At 39.6% G+C, this 24389-nt stretch overlaps 1 protein-coding gene across 30 annotated transcripts in view; it reads right to left on the bottom strand.

Annotated features, from left to right (window-relative positions):
- The window catches only part of tcf7l2 (transcription factor 7 like 2), an 84435-nt gene extending 68216 nt beyond the window's left edge, over positions 1 to 16219 (bottom strand). For 11 of the 30 annotated variants that reach the window (XR_013194415.1, XR_013194416.1, XM_077200596.1 and 8 more), the window contains exons 1-3: positions 15704 to 16215; positions 15496 to 15562; positions 15224 to 15348 (exon numbers count right to left, since the gene is read on the bottom strand). Coding sequence is in view for 28 of the 30 variants with exons in the window: in XM_077200596.1 (XP_077056711.1) it covers positions 15224 to 15348; positions 15496 to 15562; positions 15704 to 15892 (381 nt within the window). In the remaining 2 variants the exon portion in view is untranslated. Of the gene's footprint in view, positions 1 to 15223; positions 15349 to 15495; positions 15563 to 15703 lie in introns of all 30 variants that reach the window. The other 19 variants (XM_077200607.1, XM_077200608.1, XM_077200609.1 and 16 more) reach the window with 3 other exon arrangements.
- Positions 16220 to 24389: the final 8170 nt, after the last annotated feature.

Raw genomic sequence — 24389 nt, 5'->3', positions numbered from 1 at the left:
GAATGGAGGAGAGAAGGAACAAGTGAAAGAAAGTGGGAATGAGAGGGGAGGAATATTAAAGACCAGCAAATCCCGTTTCACTTCCCAGGTCATCCAAGGGCTGCCGTTTAACTTGTTGCCATTATTTATGGGCAATAATAATGAATAATGCTGGGCATTTTTGGCAACTGCATCGCCTCTCACTTAAATGCTATGTCGAGTTGTGAACAATGCAATTGAATCAATGCAATTTAATGACTCCTTTTTGACTCAAGTTCATTGAAACATACCATCTGCACCCAAATGGTGCTCCTCTTTAGTGACGTAACACCCCATTTAGTTGCGCACCATGTTCAGCGACACATTGATGCAAACTGCTGACCAATCAGATCACAATGTACCGCTGAAATTGACAGTTAGAAAAAATAAAAATGTGCCCCCTTAATGTTAAATTTCGGTATTTTTTAAAACGATTATACTCGTATTCATCCCTAGGTTTTGCGGCCACGTACAGGTAGATTTGCGCTGTGATAAAAATATGCAGCGAGCCGACATCGGGGCCTGCGCTGGCAAAGCTGGGCTTCAATTTGAGCTGCAGTGATGGACGGCTAATGAGAGCAAAAAAATCCATCCCGTATAACAACAAAATACCTCTGACACTACCGATCGCATGTTCCCGAGATGAGACAGAAAAAAGGCAAGGAGAAAAGAGAGCCGGAGGAAGACAGGCAGGGAATGAGAACGAGGGAGAGAGAGGGAGAGAAAACTCACAATGATGACACGTAAGTGCAAAGAGCGATTAAGGATTTACTTTCAAAAGGGCCTCCATTGATCTTTTTTGATAGACCTGCAATAAATCAAACCAGATTGACTCACATGAGAACGAAGCCTAATCCTTTAGTCAGATCCAGAAGAACTCAAACCAAACCAGCTGTTAATTTAGGCTTTACAAGATAAAGCAGGCGAAAGCCAACCTGATGTACCCTAGGGCAGGGGCTTACATCATCTCTGTAAAGCAATCAACTTATTGCCAGTTTGGAGAGGTAATCAGAGTGCACACTGGGAGGAAAGAGAAAGACAGAATTGCAGGGGAGGACAAAGTAAGAAGAGGTCCAAAAGGCAGAAATAAAGAGGCTGAATGAGAAAAGCAGACAGAGAATGTGGAGAAGTGTGTGTGGTTGGGGGCTGGAGATACAAAGAAGTCCAAAAACAGGTCAAGGGTTATTGCATGGCAAAATATGCAGCCATGTTAGAGATATGGCAAAATATGAGAAGTAGGCAATGCAGGCTCTATTTCTTGCCTGAGCACCCTGTAATTTCCCTGTACGTTTGGCCCCATGCCACCTCGGTCATGCCCGAGTCAGCGCCATAGCCAGCCATGCTAATTAAACCAGTTATTTTTGTTTGTGTGAGCATTTTTCTTCACCAAAACTTATTTTTCTGATGTAGAAAAATATATCAAACAATAAAATATATAAACAATTAATTACTTATGTAATTACCGTAACATTTCTACTATTATTATTATTATAAGAAACAATATCACAATAATATAACATTGATTATTATTAATAATAAAAACAAACAAATAAATAAAAATAAAGTGCATGTAAGTGTATGTATAAAGATATAAGATAAAAAGAGAAACAAGGATGTTGCTGATTTGGGCAGTGACAGGGATGCATCACTCAAACACACACAGACACACATCCACTCATTAGGTACCATGTTCTTGCCTTTAATGTTCTGTTTACTACACACAACAAGATCAAATCTGAAATCCAATTCCAGGCCTGACCAGGGCCTTTCACTTTGGTTCTGAGGGTGCCTTGAAAAAAGCCAGGCTTGTAGCCTCTGGAAAGAGTCCAAGGGAAACTGAGGCTCAAGAGTCCAAACAAAACCCCAGGTGAAATCAGAGTAAAAGCAGGAGCCCCCATCCCCACCTCCCTCTGACACACTGCCTGCACACAGGGATCACTCAGACTTTGGGTGTCTGCTCTACCCAACTAAATTGAAGTTAAACGAGCCAGGGGTTTGACACACGTGCACATCCATGTAAAGAGCTCGGTACTTCTGCAGCGCTCTGTTGCGCATGCTATCTTTAGTGCTTAACTAAGGTCCTTGCCGCCCCTCCTCCTCCATTTAGCGGGTGTACCACTCAGTCTTGTGCCTTCCACCACCCTCCCCACAGGGTCACACTTTTAATTACACAGAAACAGTAATCCCATCAGACAGATGGCAAACAGACCATCACCCAATGACTTTATGCCCAATTGAATCATTACTGATGTTATTTGCTAAATTATACCAAAACTGAACAACACCGCCAAGCAGGATTTTCACGAGGAGCTAGCGAAAGCAGATGTGCCCTCCTGTCGAGCATCTGTGACAGAGATTAAGAAGGCGTGAAGATGGGAAGTGGAAGCTGGGTCTGTTTTAAATGAATAATATTCTAATCTTAATAATATCAGTTCGCGCAAATGCAGACTCTTATTATCCGTTGTGAAAAAAGAAAAGAAAAAAAAAACATTATTCCTCTACCGGACAAGACGTTTCCAAACAACTTGGTTTGGTAAACCACATAACAAGCACAACTGAGAAGTGACGAGAGTTCTTCTCTTAAAAAAGGAGCATGTTTGGTTTATGAGCTTTGCTCGGCACTGCCGTATGTCTTTGGGGAACATCCCAAGAATCCACTTTTTCCTGAAAACCCAGAGCTTCAGTCCACAACCTTGCTGCCAGAGCCCATTCATTCTTTCTCTCGCTCGTTCCCTCACTTGCTCTTTCTTTCTGTCTGTCTCTCCCTCTTCTTTTCCTCTGCCCATGGCTTCTGTCAACAATTAGCGGTCGCCTCTTCCAGAGTCCCAGACCACAGCACCCCGAGCATTAAACTATGCAATATCCCAATCAGTCCCTCAACATAAATTACTTCTTGCAACATCGTTTGGGAAAGAGACGCACCTTGGTGCCAATAAACAAACAATTAAAATTGTTTTTGACAGAATACAAAACTCCAAACTCAGTCGGAGTCATGACTATATGAGACAATGAAGTCAATAAAAATATTTGGAGACCATATTCTTGGCTAGCAGCAGCGCCTGATTACTCACCTGTCGTGTTGCTTGGTGTTAATATAAAGTCTGATTGGTGCATGTTCTGGCTGGGCCCCAGGGTGTAGTATCCCATGCTGGGTGGCTAAACTTCATGCCACAGATGGGACCAGTTCCTCAGCCCAACACTAGAGCAGTAAATCTACATTTAACCATTGGGGGATAGGCCACACTATAACGTAACACTAACATTTTCCATTTCATAAAACACAACAGGGCAAAGGCAGAACATTTTTTCTTTGTGCTCCCAGACTTACGGTTTTAATTATTGTTCCTTAGCTACCATAAGGCAGAGGGCACAGGGTCATGGCTTAAGACAACAACTCGGTCACTAAATCCAATTACTTTAAGACCAGCTCAAATTAGTTCATATAGAATAGCTGTTCAAAAATAATTGTCCCCTGCTTGGCCCTGAAAAGATTCCCTACAAACCGGAGCAGTTGCGTCTCAAGGCATGCCTGCTGCTGTAAAGTGATCCAAGAAGCGCCAAGAAAACTGCCAAGCTGTTTTTTTTATCCTTTCCTGACTTGATCCTATCGGTCAATAGGCTACTGCCTGCAATTATTCTTGTATGAAAATATGTGGGAGATACCAAACTGGAAAAGGACCTCAAGAGTGTTGCAAAGGGGACAAACTAGTGATGGGGGGAGGGGGGGGGGGTTCCTTGGTTATAATTAATCAATTTTTCATCAGAAGAATTAGGAAATTACTAACATAGATGCTACTGAAAAGAGAAGTTTTTTAAAATAGTCACAGGGAGCTTCAGGGAACACAGTCACATCCGTCAAAGCATCTCTGGTTCTCCCTTTTGTAATAAGACAGTAGAAATCTGCAACCAAATAACTGTCAACATAAAATTTGCACAGACTTAAGTAGCATCAGTAAGATCTGACCACAAAAAGCAACATGAGTGGTTCTCCTCAAGTGTGCGGTTGCACTCCTGGAGTCCGATCCCAGAGGCGAGTGTGTCGAGTGTGGAAGGGCGCACAGCAGCTGTGAGAACGGCACAGAGCCAGCTGCTTCCTCGCCGGCTCCGATTTCCTGACCTCACAGCCCGAGAAGTACACAGTCAGGTGACCAGATCTAAAACCTTCCTCATGTCCTCAACGCCTCAACCAGAGCGCAAACTCTTTGGCAAAGGGCACCTGAACGCCTTTCTGCTTTCAAAATCTTCACTGTGTTCACCATGCTGATAAAGATTTTGGTTCAATCTGTGGCCAAGCTCTGTAAACCGATGTTTTCCCCTGGCTCTGACCACCGTGTTTGCATACCACAAATCTTGCGTAACCGTCTAGTGGTTTCTCACCAACGGGACTTTTCATTACTGGAATAGAGGATATGTATCTGCTCTAAATCAATAGTGTGAAAGCCAGGCAGATTGACATACCTCGGGAGAAGAACACTTGTTTACCAAGTAAAGTAACAAAAAGAGAAAGTCCCCAGATGGAGGGACTTCTGTTCGCAATCCTAAAGTGGAAGTTCTCTTCGCATTCCTAAGTAGAAGACAACAAATCTGTTCGAAGGGTTGGTCAATACTGGTGTGCCCTTCAGAAGGGTAATGAGATGGATGGAAATGGGCATGCAGAGGTGATGCCGTACCGCCCATGACAGTGGCCTCAGCTTTGTGTGCCTTGAGTAAATAGCAGACTCTTTATGGTAATTGTAACTTAATTGTAAACCGAGGAGAGTTCAGGGAGAATGTCAGAGTCAAACTGGGTTATAGAGGGCCCTACTTCAGCATGACTAAGCTTCTGACCCGGTACTGCATCCTCAACCTGACTTCCTCACACTCTGAGTTGGTAGACTAGTTGTGATTGAAGACTTTAGGCGTGCGTTAAGCCACATTCGGTGAGCCGCCCTATGGAGTGTGGCCCTCTTCTCGGCTCATTTGAACTGCAATCCTGCTCTTTTGCTCTCAGTGCATCTTTTTGTCATTTGAGAGCTCATGCCCCATTTGTATTATCCACTGAAATGACAGGCGGAGGAAGAGGAGGGGGGTTGATGGGGGAAAAGGAGGGGCTTCGGGGAGTCAATCACAAGGAGACAGCGCCAAAGAAACATCCACAATCTCCCTGGTTGAGACGAACACACACAAATGCAAACCCATGCACACACTCTCCTTGCCTAATGTGCCACGACACTCGTACATCACCCACAAATTGGACAAATGAATTAACCACGGCCCCTGGTTAGCGTTTCGGGCTTTAAATGGATTTTCCCTCTCCTGGCCTAGCCAATAATTGCATTTATCCATCTTGTTGAAGCGCGGTTTACACACTTGCTAACATCATGCCAATCCAGGCTACATTTTCTGCTTCAGTGGCAGGAGAGGAGGAGATTTGTCTTTGGATCATAACAGGTAATTCAAACAACAATTAGTTTGATGACTCCCCCGTATGTCAATGTCTGGCTTCCCCAGAGGCAGGGTTTGTAGCAAGGGGATCTTCTGTCGCTCATAATAACCTCCCATCTCTATCTTTCAGTCTTCCTGCTTACCAACATGAATTAAGCTTCACTGTTTTTTAGTACCGCTCATCCACACCACAAGGATACAGCTTGCATACAGCATCTCCATCACATGTGGCCTGCAACTACAGACCCTGAATTTCACTCACACACACACACACACACACACACACACACACACACACACACACACACACACACACACACACACACACTCTGTTAGACGCACACAGCACTTTTGTCGAAGTCTGCTGCAGGGGTCATCTGTGCTCTCACAAGTGTTTGAACAGTAGTGCATTAGACACTCCATGGCCCACAGGACAATTGGGCTGTGTAAACATTGTGGGACTTCCTTCCCCACAGACCTCAAGATCTGGACTAAGACGACCCACTATATGAATTCCTGCACTTGCTTACCAGCAAACATCTCCCGTCTTCACCTTCCATACTGTAAGACAGCACAGACAGTTAAGGAACATCACATACATCATTCAACACAACGAATGAATCTGAGAGAAGTTAAGGCTTCTGTATAAAAACCAGATCATTGTTAAGATTTAAGCTTTCATGGTTCTCAAACGCTGGATAATTTTACCCCTCCATGACCTGAAATCTTTCACCTCGACGCCCCATGCTATGACAAAGCAGGCAACTTATCTTTATTGATATTTGAAAAATGCAAAGCACGACGGCCCATAAAGATACAGGAGCCGTAAAGCTGAAGATAAAGAAAAACTGCCGGTTCTAAAGGGCATCTAGACAAACGTCATGCTGCTGCTGTCGCTTGCTTATTCCATACCAGCGTCGCTTAAACTGATTGCTGGCTAAAGAAAACAGCTCCAGGTCAGGATTAAACTCTCTTTCCTTATAAATCACTCCTACTCATTGCTAAATCTTTCCGTTCACCAGATAGCTGGTGGAGAGAGATCATTATTCACTATGACTGGCAAGTAGTCATCGTCTCTATGCTGCTGAATTACACCTCCTCTATGTCAGCGTTCAGATCTTAACACTGTGAAAGGACATTGGTTGCAATCAGACACCACATCTTCCACCTCTGGATAACACTGATCAGACTCACAGAGCCCTAGGGGCAGCTGCCCAAAGATACACCTCCATTCAATTACACCCCACGCTCACAATGCAATTGACAATTCGTTCAGCGAGGGAAGTCAATTCCCTGCGTTTTGGAATCGACTGTACTGAGTGTTCACACCATCCTCTAATGAGATGTAGCTAGCGACAGTTGATCCAGGCTAATCCTTAAGGGTGAAACATATAAACAAACAAACCAATATTTCCTACAGTCTGTGCTAAAAACATTTTATGTGTACTAGGGGTGTGACGAGATCTCGTACCACGAGTGTTACCACTCAAATGTGGCAAGATTTTCCGTAGAGTGAAAAGCTGTCTCGCCATGATATCGCCATGACGGAGCGTGAGGGTGAAATAAGCATAAAATATTCCACCGCTACACTCACATTCACCTCAACTGTCGTTTTGCTGTTTTTATAAAAAAATAAAAACCATTATAAACTAATGTAAAAGTCTGCTCTGCTCATCCAGCACGAGAAGCCGTCAGTGCAGTAAGAATCACAGTTCACAGACCCACATCAAGATATTAGGTCTGGGAACTCACCATGGCATGCCTCAATCCGAGGGGCGGGATAAACGGTTGTCTTTCAAATTCCCTCTGCATGCAATAGGATAGCGCTACAATAAAACAGAGCAACGAACGGTTGTGGCTGAGTGAGTCCTATGCGTTTTCCCACCACCAGAATTAGTTGATATTTTAAACTTTTGCCGTATCCGGTCGGCAAAACTCCGTACACATCTTCCTTTTTTAAAAATGACTTAAGTGCCGTTCTTTGTTCTTTTCTCAAAGAAAAGCTTAACTCCAAGTACTCCAAAGTCACGGCCAAGGCCGATTCAAAAGACCGCTGTTCGCCAGCAGCAGCGGTCATCTTCTTTGTTTTCAAGTAGCAGGGAATTCACGCGGAACCGTCACAACTCTGCCGTCATTATGTTAAGCCCGCCAACTCTATACACGATGTGATTGGCCTGACCAGAGTTTGGTTTTTCCAGCTCAAAAGCCAACATTGCTACACTACACTGGCTGCAAAATACATTTTGCTGCCGCTAGGTAGCATCTCGATTTCTAGGCTACACGATCACGAATTTAAAAGTCAAAGTAAAATATTGCATATTGTTTTCTTTCAAGGCATCTGATAATTCATACTTATTAAGTAGACCTAAAATGACATGCATTAGAAGATTAAAATACGGGAATCTGTACCAAAAAAAACTCAAAAACGTGGTTTATAAAGTTCATAAAGCACCTATATCTGTTAACGCATGCAAATATTGGCCTGTTGTACCTCTAATCTTAATATAACCCCCCGATTAGCGGATTAATTTCCTTCTACCCTGGAAGAAAATCTCCTTCACCTTTTGTTCAGTTCAGAATGCAGAACCTTTGCTAGAAACAAGCATGCAATAAACTCATTAGTGAACAGACAAGCACACGCGCATCCACACGCACACACACTCTGGGCCCTGCTCAGAGCTTATCCCTTGGCAATTAAAAGTTTAATTAGAAGATTAAAAATACATGGGCTGAGTTTTATCACCTATTACTTTCTCAATTATGTGCTTTACACATACAAAACGATCACAACATATCTACAGGAATTAATGCAGATTATCGAAGTAAACAGGATTTCACCTTCTGGAATGCAACGTTATAGAATCTCAATTTGCAATCAGAGCTAGAAGACAAACTTGTCGGTGCCACATTAAATTAGCTCACTTCCTTATCAAAGAGAAACATTTCACAGGACAGAATAATAAATACAGAAGCAAAACAGTGACTGGTCAGGCTTCATCTTTTTTTGAAAGCTTCAATAACATGCCTTAATGAAGATAACTTTGTCCTACTTTTGTGTTTAGAAATAGATGCCGATAGGTTTTTATTTGTTTTTCTGTGTAGAAGTTTCACTGAAAATGTATGTCAGCGACAGACTGCCTGTGTAAAGACAGTGATGGTCACTCTATCAGGCTTTTTATCAGAGGAGAATATTTACCACATACTCTTATGTCATTGTGTTTTCTGTACTAGTGATTCACATGACATATTGACAATGTCAATCATAATGTTTTAAAGTCTGATAATGAATGACGTACAGTAAAAAAAGACTTTGTGCTGATGAGCACAAGACACACACATGCTCTTTCAATGGAAACTCGTGCACTCCTATCATTAAGCATACAAGTTAGATGGCAGCTCCAGAGAGCATGTGTGTGCACTTTGGCCCAACCAGAGCATGTTCCAATCCAAACAAAAAGCCCAGTGCAACCAAATTCCACCAGCGTCACCCAAGCCTCTGCGCTGGAGAACTTCCAGCCGACATTTTGATGACGAGGCGGGAATCAGGAAGCATTAATAACATTAATAATAGCTTGATTCATTAAAAAAAAAAAAAAGTTGAAAGGAGAAGGAAGGGGGAAAAAATGCCACACACAAGGCCTGTCCATCAAACATGACTATAAACTTGTCACCTCCTCTTGTCGTTTTTCAGTCCCTGCTGTGTTTTTTCTTTCCTTCATTTTTTTTCTTAGTAGATAAATGCCTAGGGGCTCTATTGTTTGGAAATCTAACCAGGAACTGTCGCCAGTCTCATTGCCCCCACATTAGCAGCAATTATGCGCCCTATTCAGACTGTCTTTGTGCATCTCCCTCCTCTCCATCTTCCATCTCCCCCACTATGCCATGGCGGGCAAATCGACCCCGCTTTTTCCCACTTTTCATAATCCCCCGCTCCAGTCCAGCATACTGCACAAGGTACATTTCTCAAAAACAAGCAAAGGGAAACATTCCTTCAGAACAAGGTTTTTTTACAAAAGAAGTTCTTAATAATAAATATAAAACAAAATGCCAAAATGCCCCACTATTTAAAAATAAAAATGTGTTTAATGATTTGCATTATTATTTTTCCTACCAGGGCAATAATAGTTGAAATGGTCAGTAGCTTTTTAGGGCTAATGATCAGTAGCTTCACCAGATTTTAAGGTATGTGCCAATGCCAAAAATTATTTCCAAAAATCCTTGGAACAAAAATTAACAATTAACCCTAATCTCCCTTACATATTTACATATATATGCCATTATATATACACATAAATGACTTTTAAAATATCTGAAATAGCTGATTGTATTTATAAAATTTTATAACAAATTCACTCCTGAATACTTAAAAAGAAATTAATAATGTTTACAGTAGATGAAATATATCTATGCAAATTTCAGTTTTGAACAAAACACTAGTTTGTAATCATAACAAAACAAATGTTCGGGCTCTTTTAACAACTAAAAATTTACCCATATATTTGTGTATTATGTCTAAAAATTACATCATTTGTATATTATGACTAAAAATGACATCATCTGCCAAATTTTATAAATATGAATGCAAATACCAGCACAAGTACTTTCATAGATTCTCATTTGGAAACTTGCACTTCTTGAAATCAATGGACTTAGTCCTTGACTCAAAAGGCCTCAACACTGGCCTGTTCTCACCCCCATCAGTAAAATCTGCCTGTCATATAAGAATTCACACGCAGCTATCCTACAGCTGCACAGGCCAGCACACGGGTGCATGTGCACAGAAAGAGTAATTTCATTTCCATGTTTCAGGAGCCTCTCAGCGTGTAGGCCAGCAGCAGGACTATATTTAACAGATGACAAAAGTTGCATTCCAGACGTACAGTACAATCTTTGTGTTGATCTTTGTGTATGGAAATAAATGGTGAAGAGGAGAGAGGTGAGGGGTGGGGTCATCAACACACAGCTGCTAAGCCAATGCAGCTCCATGAGACAGAATTTACAACAGCATTACAGGACAGGATTGCGTTTGCAGCTTTAAAAACAAATGTGACGGAAATAAATCAAGAAAAAGACAAAAATATAATTCCCAACTGTGGCATCTGATCAAATTTGCAAAAAAAATTGACTATTTCTATTTATTTGCGATACGTATATGAAATTCTTAACAGTCCACATCCGAACAAGAAACGTTCATTAACTACTGAACCAGTGCAGAACACTGTGTGTATACACAATCCTGCCTTAAAAAACACCAGAGTGACACAGGGAGAAAGAGAGAAACAAAAAAAAGGTTATTTTCACACACGATCATAGAGAGCAGCCTGCCAAAATCATCAACACAAGACAATTGAGCACAGCAAGGAGAAGAAGAAAAAAAACATCTCAGTAAATATTTACAGCAAACCTTTTTCCATTCATTTACCAAGCACTAACAAAAACGTACTGTACTCTTTCACGGCCCACCCCCTCCGACCCCCCCCCCCACATCTGCGATTCATTGACTTTACAATTTACCACATGTCGAGATGGGAGAGGTCGGGACTCTATCTGAATCACGACACAAATATGCGAGTGATTTATTGTTTTAAAAACCATGGGCCGATTTAGTGCAACTCCACTCTTCCTGAGCATTACTCCTATTGGCAGACCATGAACAATTACAGTTTGGACTAATTAAGCCCTGAGAATGTGCTGTGCGCCGCTAATGTCTCACAGACCCCGCTTTCAGTTTAATGGTGCCAAACTTTGCTCCCCAACTTAACTCGCACAAATCCAAAACAGATTGCACTTTTTTTATGGGTGTTTATCAAGCTCTTGCAAACAGAAACCGTTTGGGGTTGTGTGTGTGTGTGTGTGTGTGTGTGTGTGTGTGTGTGTGTGTGTGTGTGTGTGTGTGTGTGTGTGTGTGTGTGTGTGTGTGTGTGTGTGTGTGTGTGTGTGTGTGTGTGTGTGTGTGAGGATGGGAGGAGGAGGGAAAAAAGGAGAAGGAAAGAGTGGTGGAGGGAGAGAAAGAGAATCTTACTTCCGCTATTCTTTGTAAACAAAAGTGATTTGCAAAACAAAAGGATGGCAACCTTCTAAATAAACTGGGAGTGTATTTTGTGGAGAGCGGTACAAAACGCGAGCGCGTAGCTCGGTGAGCCCCCTGCGGATAGCAATTAGGGGCCATTAACATGTAAAGCCAATTTGATAAGGTATGAGTCTATCCCTGTAAATCCGCATTAAACTATCTCCTGCACCTCACACGACAGGCTATTCAGCACACATAATCCATACGATAAACCATTGTTACTGACGTATTAGCCTTAAAAGATTCAGCCATGTTTTATTAAGAATATATACATGCATGGCTACACTAGGGATGAATGCATCTTGAGTAAAAAAAAGGGGGTTAATTGATTTAAAACACAAAATCAATTTATTAAATTTTATATTAAATGATACATAAAATTTCATATTAAAATACGCTATTAAAAAAACAATTATAAACAATATTCCAGGCCTCCTCCATGCATCTGTTTCTTTGCTCCAAATAGCAGAGAGTTCATTTGGGTGTCGCAAGTTTGTCTTTTTCTATATTTCGATCTTTTTTTAAACTACGCATAATTATACGTTGAAACCTGAAACCTCTGCCAAAAGTCTGCAGGCCTAAGGAATTATGGGGCCAGGGGTGGCGTCAAATATCTTAACATTCATAAGTCAGAGAGGCAGTAAATAAACCCAGTGGATTTACGGGCAAAAAGCCCCCTGCCAGAACTCAGCCGGCCAGACCTCTGCTCTACCTCGCTTTCCCCTCTCCACAGACCTGTTGAGGTGTGATTTTAGCCTACAGCCACCCAGTTAACCCAGCACCTTTCCAACCACAACACACACGTAGAGCGTGTCCGCAGACGTGTATCCGCCACGCAAACTGCTCTCACTGAAAGGGGGAAGAGTAGCTATTGTCTGCAGTTTTATTTGTGGAAAGAAAGCACAGGCATTATCAAATTGCTAAATGCCACCAAATCATCACAAAGCTTCTCCGATTGAGGTGGTTGGAAATACAAACTCCTCATTATTACAGCTCTCAGAGGTCAGGCGAATTAAACTGGCTCTCTCTCTTCACTCAAACACACTTTAAGGGAAAACCATTTCATCACTATTGCAAGAGCGGACCATCAGGGAAATTCAGCTGACACAAAGTCTATGTAAATAAAATAACATTAACAAAAAAAAAATCACATCTCAAATATCAACCATTTAGATCAGAATCAGGCTTAAATAATGTGGCAGTAGCAAATTTATCCTGAAAATAAAATACTGGATCAGTAAATACATCTGAATATTTAAAATGCAATAAAACTGGATTTTATCAACTGCTTGTTTAATACTAGTGAGATTTATATATATAAAAAAGAGAGAGACAGAAAGAAAAGGAAAAAGCTAACAAATCCTAAAAAGCACATCATCGGCAGCAAAACCCAACAAGCCCCATGCATTCGTTAAACGGAGCGACAGCTAATCGATGCTCAGGTGAATTATTTATCCTCTACTTAAGAAATGCGTTTATGAATACAACGGCTTTCAACTTCAAAGCGCCGTGGGTCGGACGCCCAGGCAGCTCATAGGAAGCAGACCGCATGGCAAAGAAGCGGGGTGAAGGACTACAGCAACATGTCAAAGACTGAGAACTGTAGGCCTGGTTACAGTACGAGATCAAACATTACAACATACAACTATAAAGAAATGCATTATATCTGTGGGTATAATATTTTGGATAAAAGGCCAGAACAGACCTGCAGTGTACATCCAGCATACTACATACTATAGGGGAGGATATCAAACAATGATCCTACTTCCATGGGAGATTGCTAAATATATTCTTGGTAGCCAAAAATGAATAAGCCAGCGATTTAGACAGGGCTCCATCTCTGCAGGAAGAGGAACTATCAGACTATGAGCTCTGGTAAAAGCATCTATGAGATTCTGACCTAACATGCAGAAGACACGCTATATGTCAAATACTTTCTTCATATTCCTTCTAATTTATGCACATTTGCGGTGGCCATACTGATGTTTTGATCATTTTCTGTGCTTTAGTTTATATGTGAACATTTCTATAATGTGCATTTACATCAGTTAAGAAATTATCAGCAGGTGAAAAACAGATGCAGCAAAAAGGCATGTTTCGAGAAGCACGCGATAACAGTCAGAGATGTTTCTACAAAAAAAATGTCACACTGATGCTAGAAACAGGAGAATGCCTTTTTTTTTAAAAGAGCTGAATCCAAAATTTCAGAGCAGTACATTTTGAATGTAGTCATTTACTTAATTTCAGGTTACACCACATGTCATTGTCATAAAACGCACCTTCACGTTTCAGATTAAACCTATAACTGATAATGAAAATCAGGAATGACAGCAAGGTCCTACTGCACAATTTTCCTTATGTTATTTCTACAACAATTACAAAAAAAAAAAATCCATTGTGAATAAAAAAATGTTTACATACTAAATCAGCAAAAAATATTCCTGGTGCCAGACTACTATGCAAAGCTGCTATAAACAATATTTACACTGAAATACTGTACAATCCACATTACATGTTATTCAACCTATTGCATGTTCTAAACAAAAAGTCAATCATGCCATGACACAATGTTAATGCAAATGTAAAATATATTATATTTAATTTGCATTTAAAGCAAATGTTTATTCATTTTTAAATATTTCTGACACTACTGTCTAATATTGTACTACACTTCATGTCAAGGGTTGTATGAGCAATATTGTGCTTTCATTCTGATGATCACAAATATATTGACTGACTTCCACTAATTACCATAAACATTTCCCACAATGCTATTTGGCATTAACATTTATTTGCATTGAATTCTTTAAATAACACAAATCGACATTCTGTTGAACTAGGATAAATCGCTCATAAATTAGCACAGATAAATGAATAATGTTTTTTTTTTGTGGCACATTGTACAACACGTTTTCGTCATCATGTCACAACAGCATCTTTGTTTCTATAATTTAAACTGACAATACTTAATCATTTTTACAAGATTTTCAATTCAAACAGGCAGAAAAAAACGCAGATCATAATTATGGCATCACTTTGTTTTTATATAAAAAAATATTAAACTTCAATTAAAATTAATCTTTACATTTTTGTAGGGTTAAATGTTAAATATCAGAAACGCCTTATTTTTAACAACAACGATTATGATAATAACAAAAACAGGGAAGATGATATTATTAGTATTAATAATAATAAAATCGTTCAAACATTCTCGTACATTTCAGTTTTAGAAATTCCGGAACATACGCGACTGTAGCTACATTAAATGTCCCGTTAAAGCAACCGAGCTTATCCACTAGTTATTCAAGTGGGTTACACAGCCCGTTAAAACTAATAATAGCCTACTGTGAAATCGTAGAATATAAAGCAAAGATAACCTGGCAAGTAGGCACACATAGTCGAGGAAAATTAAAATAAATAATAACAACGGAGTTAAAAGTAGCTGTGGCTGTGTGTTTGTGCACGTCATGAAAGCACATTATGCGTTCCACTGTACTTGCCGCTCGCGCGGGTCTGTCCACGCGCTCGCGCCTCGCGGGCAGCGCTCGTTCAGGGCGATAGTGTATCCGCGCGAGCGGCATGCCACTGTACAGTACAGACTCAGAGTGAATTGTGGCAGAAGTTTACTAGCCTACCAAAGCAATTCCTATACATGGACGTGGTGCTTTAGCTACGTGCATGTGGCTGCAGAAACACGTTAAAAACACTTACTGTGCGCGCGGTGGGAGAGAGCGATCCGTTCGGGAGGTACGGGCTCGTGAGGTCGGGAATCATTATAAATGGATAGCCCGGGTACGGTGGGCTCTTGAACAGCCCTCCATCTTGCCTTTTCGCAGCTAACATGGCGGGGGGAGAAAAGAGGAAAAGTTTTAGTTTAAGTTACATTCCCAAAAACTTTGTACGTATGTGCAGAGGCAAACGGAACCGATGCACAGTGTTGTTGTCCTGTGCAAAAAGATGATTTAGAGAAAACAAGCACTCACCCTCCTCTAAACTTTCTCTTGTTTTGTCTCTGAAACTTTCAGATCTAGGCGGAGGCCGTCTTTCCGCCTTGAAATGCAACGAAACACAGGGAATGCATTGAATAATCACAGCGAGGAGATCGTTAGCTAGTTAGCAGCGTGTTTAAACAAGAAATGTGCTAGTAAAACTTCTGGACAAGTCGCGGATTCGCAGTTATTTGTCACTTACCTCGGAATCCGAAGAGCTGTTTTGATTCGTTTCCGACTCGTTTACAAGAGAAGACTTGACATCTGCTAAATCCCTTTCTGCTGAAGAGTTCTCCGAAATCTTTTCCTCCTGTTCGCCTTCGTCTTTGAAGGAAATCATTTCATCGTTCGCACCCAGATCGTCCCCTCCACCGCCGTTCAGCTGCGGCATTTTTCCCGAGGAGCGCTAATTTTGCGGGGGGCCAAAACACCCAAAAGTTTTTAAACCCTTGATCTTGGTGTGATCCCCGAATCCCGAGTTTTAAGTTTAGGGACTCGCAGTGGCGTTTGGCTGGGTGAGTGTTCAAAACTCAAAAAGAAGAGGGCAATCTTGGCAGAAACAGAAGCCGGAGACGGAGCTGAGGCGCTCGGATTGAGGGAGTTGAAGTTGGTCGGAGTGGTTTTCAGTTCAAAGGCGGCGCTGATTGACAGATAGAGAGGGATGGAAATAGAGAGAGTCTGGATTCGGGATTATTGACAGGGAGAAACACACAAGAAAAAAACTAATGAGATTCAAACAGGGAGGGACTTGAAGTGACGTTTTCATAAATAGAGAGGGGCAGGAAAAAGTACTGGAGGGGGAAAAGGGCTTGAACGAGAGCGAAAGAGAGAGAGCGCGCGAGAAACAGAGAGAGGGAGAGGAAAAGAGCTTTTGGTGAAGAGCAGGACAGTTAAAGCGAGTCGCCCCTGTTTGCTTTTGTACAGGAATGAATGGAAAAATAGGCGGAAGGCACTTGTGCGGTAGTCTGTGTATCTGAGCAGTGCAACGGTGCACAGCTAGAATCATATTCAGCTAGAATCGGCTTCCTTATTTACTGCAGTTGTTTTAGGAGGTGCTAGTGGGCTGAAATAACAAACTTCAACTCAAATGAGAATAAACTCTGTACTGCTCGAAATCAAACCTATTTATGTTAACATCACGATCATTCAACCCTATTTTACTTAAAAATATTTACTGTGCAAGGGAAAATATGAAGCACGCGTTTAAATGACGTAGTTTTATCGGTGTTTTAGAATGTGATCGATGTCCAGAACAGGCTGACATTATTCAACACAGTATAATCATATACACTGAAATGTTTTCATTATGTCAACATCTTCTATCCATTTGCACTTCACCAGTGATTAAACATGTGTAACCTGTCACTGCCGCTTGCTACTTTCATTTTAAATAGACACACATATATATATATATATATATATATATATATATATATATATATATATATATATATATACACACACACACACATACATATATACATAGTGTGTGTGTAATTTTAGACACAAAAACCCTAATATATACAAGTTCTTTTTGCACTGTATCATATTGTGTATATATATAATGTGTGTGTGTGTGTGTGTGTATATATATATATATATATATATATATATATATATATGCCAGTACTAGAAATGGGTTGGTTTTGAGACAGGCTGGAGTGTGTGTAGACAGGCTAATTGAGGCCAGATAACCTGTATTCATTATGAATAAATACAAGGGGGGTGGGGGTTGAATATCCTTTCTCTCACGTCTCTCCTCAGCAAAAAATGCAAGGGCAAACTTTTTTGCATTTCTAGCTGATGTTTTGTTAGTTTTGGATTTAAATAAATCATATACATAAGTATATACAAATAATAAAAGATTACGAAATTAAAACAAAACTATACGGTAAAACTGGCTTCCTAAAATTTAATGAAATACACTCTTGGAAGAAAAGGTTCTATTTAGAACCATAAAATGTTCTGTCAGGTGCTTTGAATTTAATTGTATGAGTTGAATAATATAGCTCGTAAACATACGTTATCACTAAAAAAAAAACACATTAAACATTAACACATTATGCAATAATTTAAGACATTTCGCTTTATATAGAACCTTTTTGGCATAAAGCATTTTTTTTTTAAATTGACCCAAAAACCCTAGGGTTCCTCACTAAACCTTTTATTTATATATATATATATATATATATATATATATATATATATATATATATATATATATATATATATATATATAAGACATCCCTCTGTGTTTTGATTAGTAGTGCTCATAGTATTTCCCCCCCCCCCCTCCCCATTTAACATTATTTGGTTACTTATTTGTTTCATTTTTAAATTAGCCATTTCCTTACATCCATTTTGACCGTCAATGTCACATAATATGAACAGAAAGATTCATTCTTTTTCCTACCTAAATTTCACTGGTGGAATTATGTCGAAACGTCATTTGAACTGACCTGGCAGTGTAGCCCTTATAATATGATGTGGAGGGGAGGCGAGGGGGGGGGGGGGGGGGGGCAGTTTTGTTTTTATGAATATAATACTGTATACATTGTATGTAAATAAAATTTGCACTCTGTACAAGAATAACATTTTATTTTAATATAAGCAGCCATATATTACAAAACAAGCAAACAACCGGCAACAGAATATATAAATAATTTCACATTTCACAAATCATAACACAGATTATATATTAATTATTTGGGATAATAATCCCCGAAAATGCAGCATGACTCAAACTCTTTGAAATTATTTATAAATATAATATCTATTGCATAGACATCCTTATAGAGTGTCAATATGATTGAACAATAACGCTCAGTATTTAAAATGTGCTGTCAGCAGCTGAAAGATGCCCCATTGCTTTTTGACTTCAGAAGTCTGGAGCCTGCAGATACCAGACCAAAGCAGCTGAGCTCCTAGCTAGCATCTCCCTGGATTGCCTCAGCAGGTTACTGAGAGTTCACTAAGATTGGGTGCGTTTTATCAGCCTTGCTAAGCCAAACCTTGCTCTATTTAGTCCCCTGCTGGACCTAAACCTATGACCAATCCAGGTGTTAAAACACAGTTCAGACTGACCTATTCTCTCTGGGCCAATATTTGATCAGGTTTAAGTAAACAAAAATAGAAAATAATTTGTTCCGTACAAAATATGATTTCTGTACATTGCCCTTATCTCCATACTGTGTTCTGTGGAAAATGTTACCTGGTAGGATTTTGCGTCTGTGCAAGCAGTTAATTACCCACAATGCCTGTGTGTTCATGCGCTGGATGAAATGGCTCTGTTCTTAATTAGCATATTATGGGCTCTCTTAATGGTCTTCCCGGTTGTTTTCAGAGTAACAATATGTGCATTTTAAAAGCTGGGTTAATAGTGAATACAACTTGATTTATGCCAGATCCCCTCTAAGCTAGCTGAATAAAACAAAAAAGGAAGAGAAAAAAAAGTTTTTTAGTTTTTACAAGTGGAACTTGGCATTTAACCTTTTCGCATTTAGTCAATTACAAATTTCCCCATTGTGAGAGAGCCGCATGCGCACAATTTTAGCATTTTTTCCCTGTAAGAGTTCAGTTGAATTTTATCCTGTGAATAATGAGTTGGTTAACCACAATTATGTGATTCTAATGGATCTTCATGTTTTGCAGGCTCAGACCAACAATAGGGAAATTATTTTCTTTACAACATTATGCAAAGTTTCATTTTATAATGTATATTTTAAGGGCAGACTGAAAAACAGAATCAAGCTAATTGAGTTATCCTCAGCATTTTGAAAAGATTACAGTCAGAACAAAGTCACGCTGATCAGTTGTGTGCGAGTAAATTAGTTTTGATGGAATGGAAAAGCAAATAGATTTTTAAAGTTCCAAACAAAGTCAAACAGTGCATTCTTTTCTATTTTATGAAACACAGGATTTGAATAAGAGATTTGTCATTTCTTTGGCTCTGAGAATCTTGAAACTTGGTTTGCCACATTAACATTTAGTCTTATAAACCTGTATTCCAGCTTGCTATGTTTCCATCCCATTGTTTCCATAACTTGAGCGCAAAATTGGAATATCGCATAAAACATTTGCGAATAAATCCCAGTTTCCATCCATTCAAGAGAACAAAATCGTCACTTCTTGGGAAATTGGCACAAAATATCTGTAATAAAAAAGGAAGCCACTGTGGCTCTTTTATCCTACATCATAAATGACTTGTGCCTCAGAGCGCACAGATGAAACGCTGTCATGCTATCTTGCATTCAGCAAGGTGTTTGTGAACGCAATCATGTGAAACAGTTCAGGGAGGGAATTAAACCAAATCATTTTGACGACAGACTTTGAATAACTAAACAACACTGGTCCGCTGGTTAGTCCAGTTATCCAATCACATCCTCTGTTGAGGCAATGTCATGTGAGTTTTTTGTTCATCGAGAGATTTATCCGGTAAATGTGTTTCCGTCATAAAATTATCCAACTCAACTGAGTGCATACGTATTTTTGGAATTTATGCGCATCTTACCGTTTTCATCCATTGTTATTTTTGCAATATCACAAATTTTGCATAAAAAGAGGTTGATGGAAACATGATGCACTTGTAAATTAAAACATCCATGGGATTACATCTGAACATGTCTCTCACCCCTGGAGTCTGTCAGATACTCCATAGTGGGAAATATTTGGGAAAGGAGGAGCACTGAACTGGTTTTCCAAAACAAACAGCAGCCGTTTTCATACATGGACGCGACAGACATTTATCAAGGTTTGGGTTTGGAGCAATACAAACATGTATCCACCTGAAGCAGTGCATCAGTGTGTATTGTATGTGCTCACATCTCTTAAACTCGGTAGTCACATCGAATTATGGAGCCAAGGCACACACAGAGGAAACTCTCTGACATCACACCAAACCTACATTACTCAGACAATGAACCTATGACCTTAGAGTTATCTCTTGAGTACAGCCTCTGCATCAAATGTTCTCTCTCTCAGCAGGCAGTCGATTCCTGCCCACAGTTTTCATAAAGTCTGTATAAATTATACTAATGTCAACAACAGCTTGTCGTAAAGACAAAAACCTTAATACTGTATGATTACATACAGTCATCGGGATCCTTGCAATGCTTGTGTTTTAGCTTGCCGTACTCTGTTATCCAAATATTTACCATTTATGAGTGCTTCTCTATAATAGATTAGTTGAATTTGTTGAGTAGATATCTTTTTTGGCTTTAGAGAAACACAGAAACTGGAGCAAAAGGGGGCCAAACACCAGCTGGCACTCTTAATAAGTTCATTTGGGTTCTATATAGAACTCCAAACAACTTTATTCCAATAATAAAAATGTAAGTATAAAAAAAGCTATAGTAATAATTAAGAAACAGATGATAATAGAGACATTTTTTGGTACAAAAAGTTTTTTACACTAACAAACTGAAATTATGAAATAATTCTTTATGTCCAGTTAGATAACATTTGTGTATTATGGATTTTGTTGATTTTAATATCAAGTGATAAAGTATTACATTAACTATTTAATTAACATTTTCATGAAATCTTATTGCAATGATAACTAAACACCATATTTGAAACCCTTAATAATATTTATTTATTTATTTTTCAAGAATTTGATTGAACTCTTGCCAATATTCCATATGCATCCTTTTATGGGTTTCAAATGTGAAGCCTAGAACCATTTAAAATACTGGAGGAACGTATTCACATATAGTTCCTATATTGGCATCAGCACCCGCTTTTTAGCGTGTTCGCAACCACAGGAACTGGGAACGATTTAAGTTATAGGAACACCTTTTGTGGGGGGACTAAATTACTTCAGAGTGTAACCCAGCACAATAGGAACTACCAGTGACGTAAGTGTACGTTGATTGGCCGAATGCATGCCATACGAAACACCGGTACCCGCCATTTTTAAAAAGCCATGAACACATAGTTTACATATACCTACTCCATTAACTATACCAGCTATAGATGGACAGACGGCACCTATCATGGCATCCTCCAGTTGTTGATGTTTTTGAATACCGTGCTAAAATGACATCTCTGTCAGCTGGCTTACGTCACTTACTAAAGGCGGTGTCTCCGAAATTGCATACTTCACTACTATATAGTAGGTAAAAAAACAGCATGTGACAAAAGTAGTATGTCCAAATTCACAGTACTCATAAAAAAGCAAAAAGTACCCTGATGACCTACTTCCGGCGAGATTCTGAAGTGTGCATACGATGGACACTTTACTATCCCATGAGGCCACGGGAGAGGATTTATAAAGAAGCAACGCTACTGACACTGGTAGGTCACATGATAATGACAACATGGAGAATATTTCAGCCTATATTTCCCTTGTTCACGTTCCGCCCGGACTTGCTGTAAGTCCGAATGATGTATTTTCCGTCCGCACACACAGCCCAATTTTTTAAACTTAGCTGACAACAGAGCAAATGCAATCCATTTTAGCTCTTGTAAAAAAAGGTCCTCTATATAGTGGCACACTCATAGTCAATGGAGTCTACATTGAAAGGCTTGCGAGCTCAACTGTGCCCCAAGAGGAATGCTGAAAATTAAATATAACTGAGCTTTACAATTGTGAGAATTTTAGCTTTAAGATAGGAAACCTAAAATAAAAGGCGAAATGTATATGCATACTGATGCTGTTATTTTCACCCTATTTTCTGCTTGTGACCTCATATGGGTGTATTATTTGCAGAACATTTGTTCTAGCAGAGGCCCTCTCATTTTTTAAGTTCAAGGACGCATCTGAAAAGCTTCTTCCTGAGCAAGATACAGGAAACAGCAGGCAGTTTCCCAGGCAGAAAGAGCAGGAAAAGTTTTCAACGTAGTAGAGGCAATGGCTGACAGCCATCATAGATCATAGTGCATGTGGGTCTGAACTGTATATGGATATTAGTCTCAGAAGGATGTGTTTTACATCATGAACTGCTCCATTCTAAATAACAAGATTAAATGCTCTAAATGCATTTAAACAATCCATAATGAAATAGACACAGGTTGCTCTTAAATACCTCAGGAGACTTGATGGAGGTCTCAGTTCCGTTTTATTCAGCTTCGCCTTCTGAAACTCCTTCAAATAGAAACAGATATGACAATTGTTGACGTACAGTAAGAGCATAGAGATTAATGTAGATAAAATAGTCTAGATCTTTTCTGAAACTCTAAAGGAGACGGATTTGATATTACTGGGATTTCTTTACAGGGATGGGAAAGTCTGAAGAAAAAGGACTCCATTGAATCTGAAATGTGGTTCTCTGCTGAGCCCTATAGATACACATAGCATGGGTCTTCATACTAGGGCTTAATTTTTTTAATGAATGCAACAACAAAAAATCGATCTGGCCAGCATTTAGCTCAGACTGTTTTAGGCAAATACCAATCAAAAATCGCATCTCAACTGCTTTGTTTTGAAAACTATAGCTGAAGGGTTTTTTTTCAAATGGATTTCACCTTGTAGCCTACAGGTGAATACCAGACCTCATCAATCTAAATAGTAGATTGTGTTTTATATTTTTAAGTGAATTTATGTCAGTGACTGTGAAATTGAACACCAGTAAAGACCCTGATCGTTTTATTTATTTGTTATTTCTGTATGTAATTTTCTTACATTCTTTGATGCTTTTAAGTATGTGTGTGTGTGTGTGTGTGTGAGAGTGTGTGTGTGTGTGTGTGTGTGTGTGTGTGTGTGTGTGTGTGTGTGTGTGTGTGTGTGTGTGTGTGTGTGTGTGTGTGTGTGTGTGTGTGTGTGTGTGTGTGTGTCAAAGAATCACATAATGCCAGGAGCATCATGAATGTGATTCACTAATTAGAACGTTTCAACCTGGGATCTTTAATGACGATTTTTCTGCATGCAATAACCTTGAGCTCAAGTTTCTACAAAATCGACTCATTACACTTCCAGAAAGCAATTCATGACCCGAAACAAAGGCGAGTCAAAGGGCAAATCAGTTGTCTTTTTATATATTTGAACAAACACAAGAAGGCATATTTATATACAAACCACTCCAGAATGAAGCTCGGCTGTTGAAAAGCAGTGAGGTCTGTGCTCACTTTAAAGCAACATTAGTAGCAAGAGCTTTTGTTCATATTGATGTTCAGAGCAAAAACTCATTTTCCACCCGGGTCGCCAGTGCAGTCCTCTCGCTGGGAAATGAATCCCACATCCTATTTTTGTTCATTAACCATCTCCAAAATGCATCATAAGCACAGAGATCACATCACAGTATATTTTATCAATATTAATAAGGATAGGAAAACTCTACTGGTTATTAAGAGACTCCCCAGGCTTTGATTTAGACCATTACTAACGCCTCTGCATCTTTAGATTAAAAAACCGACCTCTTTTATTTAATAACATTAAATCCTGGCATGTATCTTCTAAAAGCTTTAATAAGACAAAGATAAGATTTGCATCCCCATACAAGTGTCTTTTTCAATTGATTATGAAGCCGCCATTGATGTGTGAGAAATTGATGTTTTCCTCTGTTCTTAAGGGGCTCTAATAGAAAGGGCGGGATTTGAGGAGGAGACTTTGCCACTTTGATCTTCAATCAGTAAAAATTCCCACTTCTTCTTTGTCAGACTATATTTGGTAAATAACGGTGACAATCCATGTGCTTTAATAAGATGAAATGACGGGAAAGAAAGGGAAGGGAGGAGAAATAGCGAGGGAGAGAGGAATAGAGGAAGGGGAACAGAGAAAGAAATGTTCTCTTGTTTGTGTTTGGGTAACGTTGGAAGGTGTTGGCGAGACAATGTGTCCAGCTGAACGTACTAACAAACAGATGCAAAACCCATGCGCTCCCATACCGCAGAGGTTCGGGGTTTCAAAATAGAGCAAACTTGGACCAAAGTGGCCGGCAGGTCTGAGTGTT

Source organism: Siphateles boraxobius, unplaced genomic scaffold (genome assembly GCF_051911475.1).
Source record: "Siphateles boraxobius isolate OS27281-9 unplaced genomic scaffold, OSU_SipBor_1 46, whole genome shotgun sequence".
NCBI lineage: Eukaryota > Metazoa > Chordata > Actinopteri > Cypriniformes > Leuciscidae > Siphateles > Siphateles boraxobius.
The sequence above is the reverse complement of the archived record's forward strand: the minus strand, read 5'-3'. Positions and strand labels throughout refer to the sequence as shown.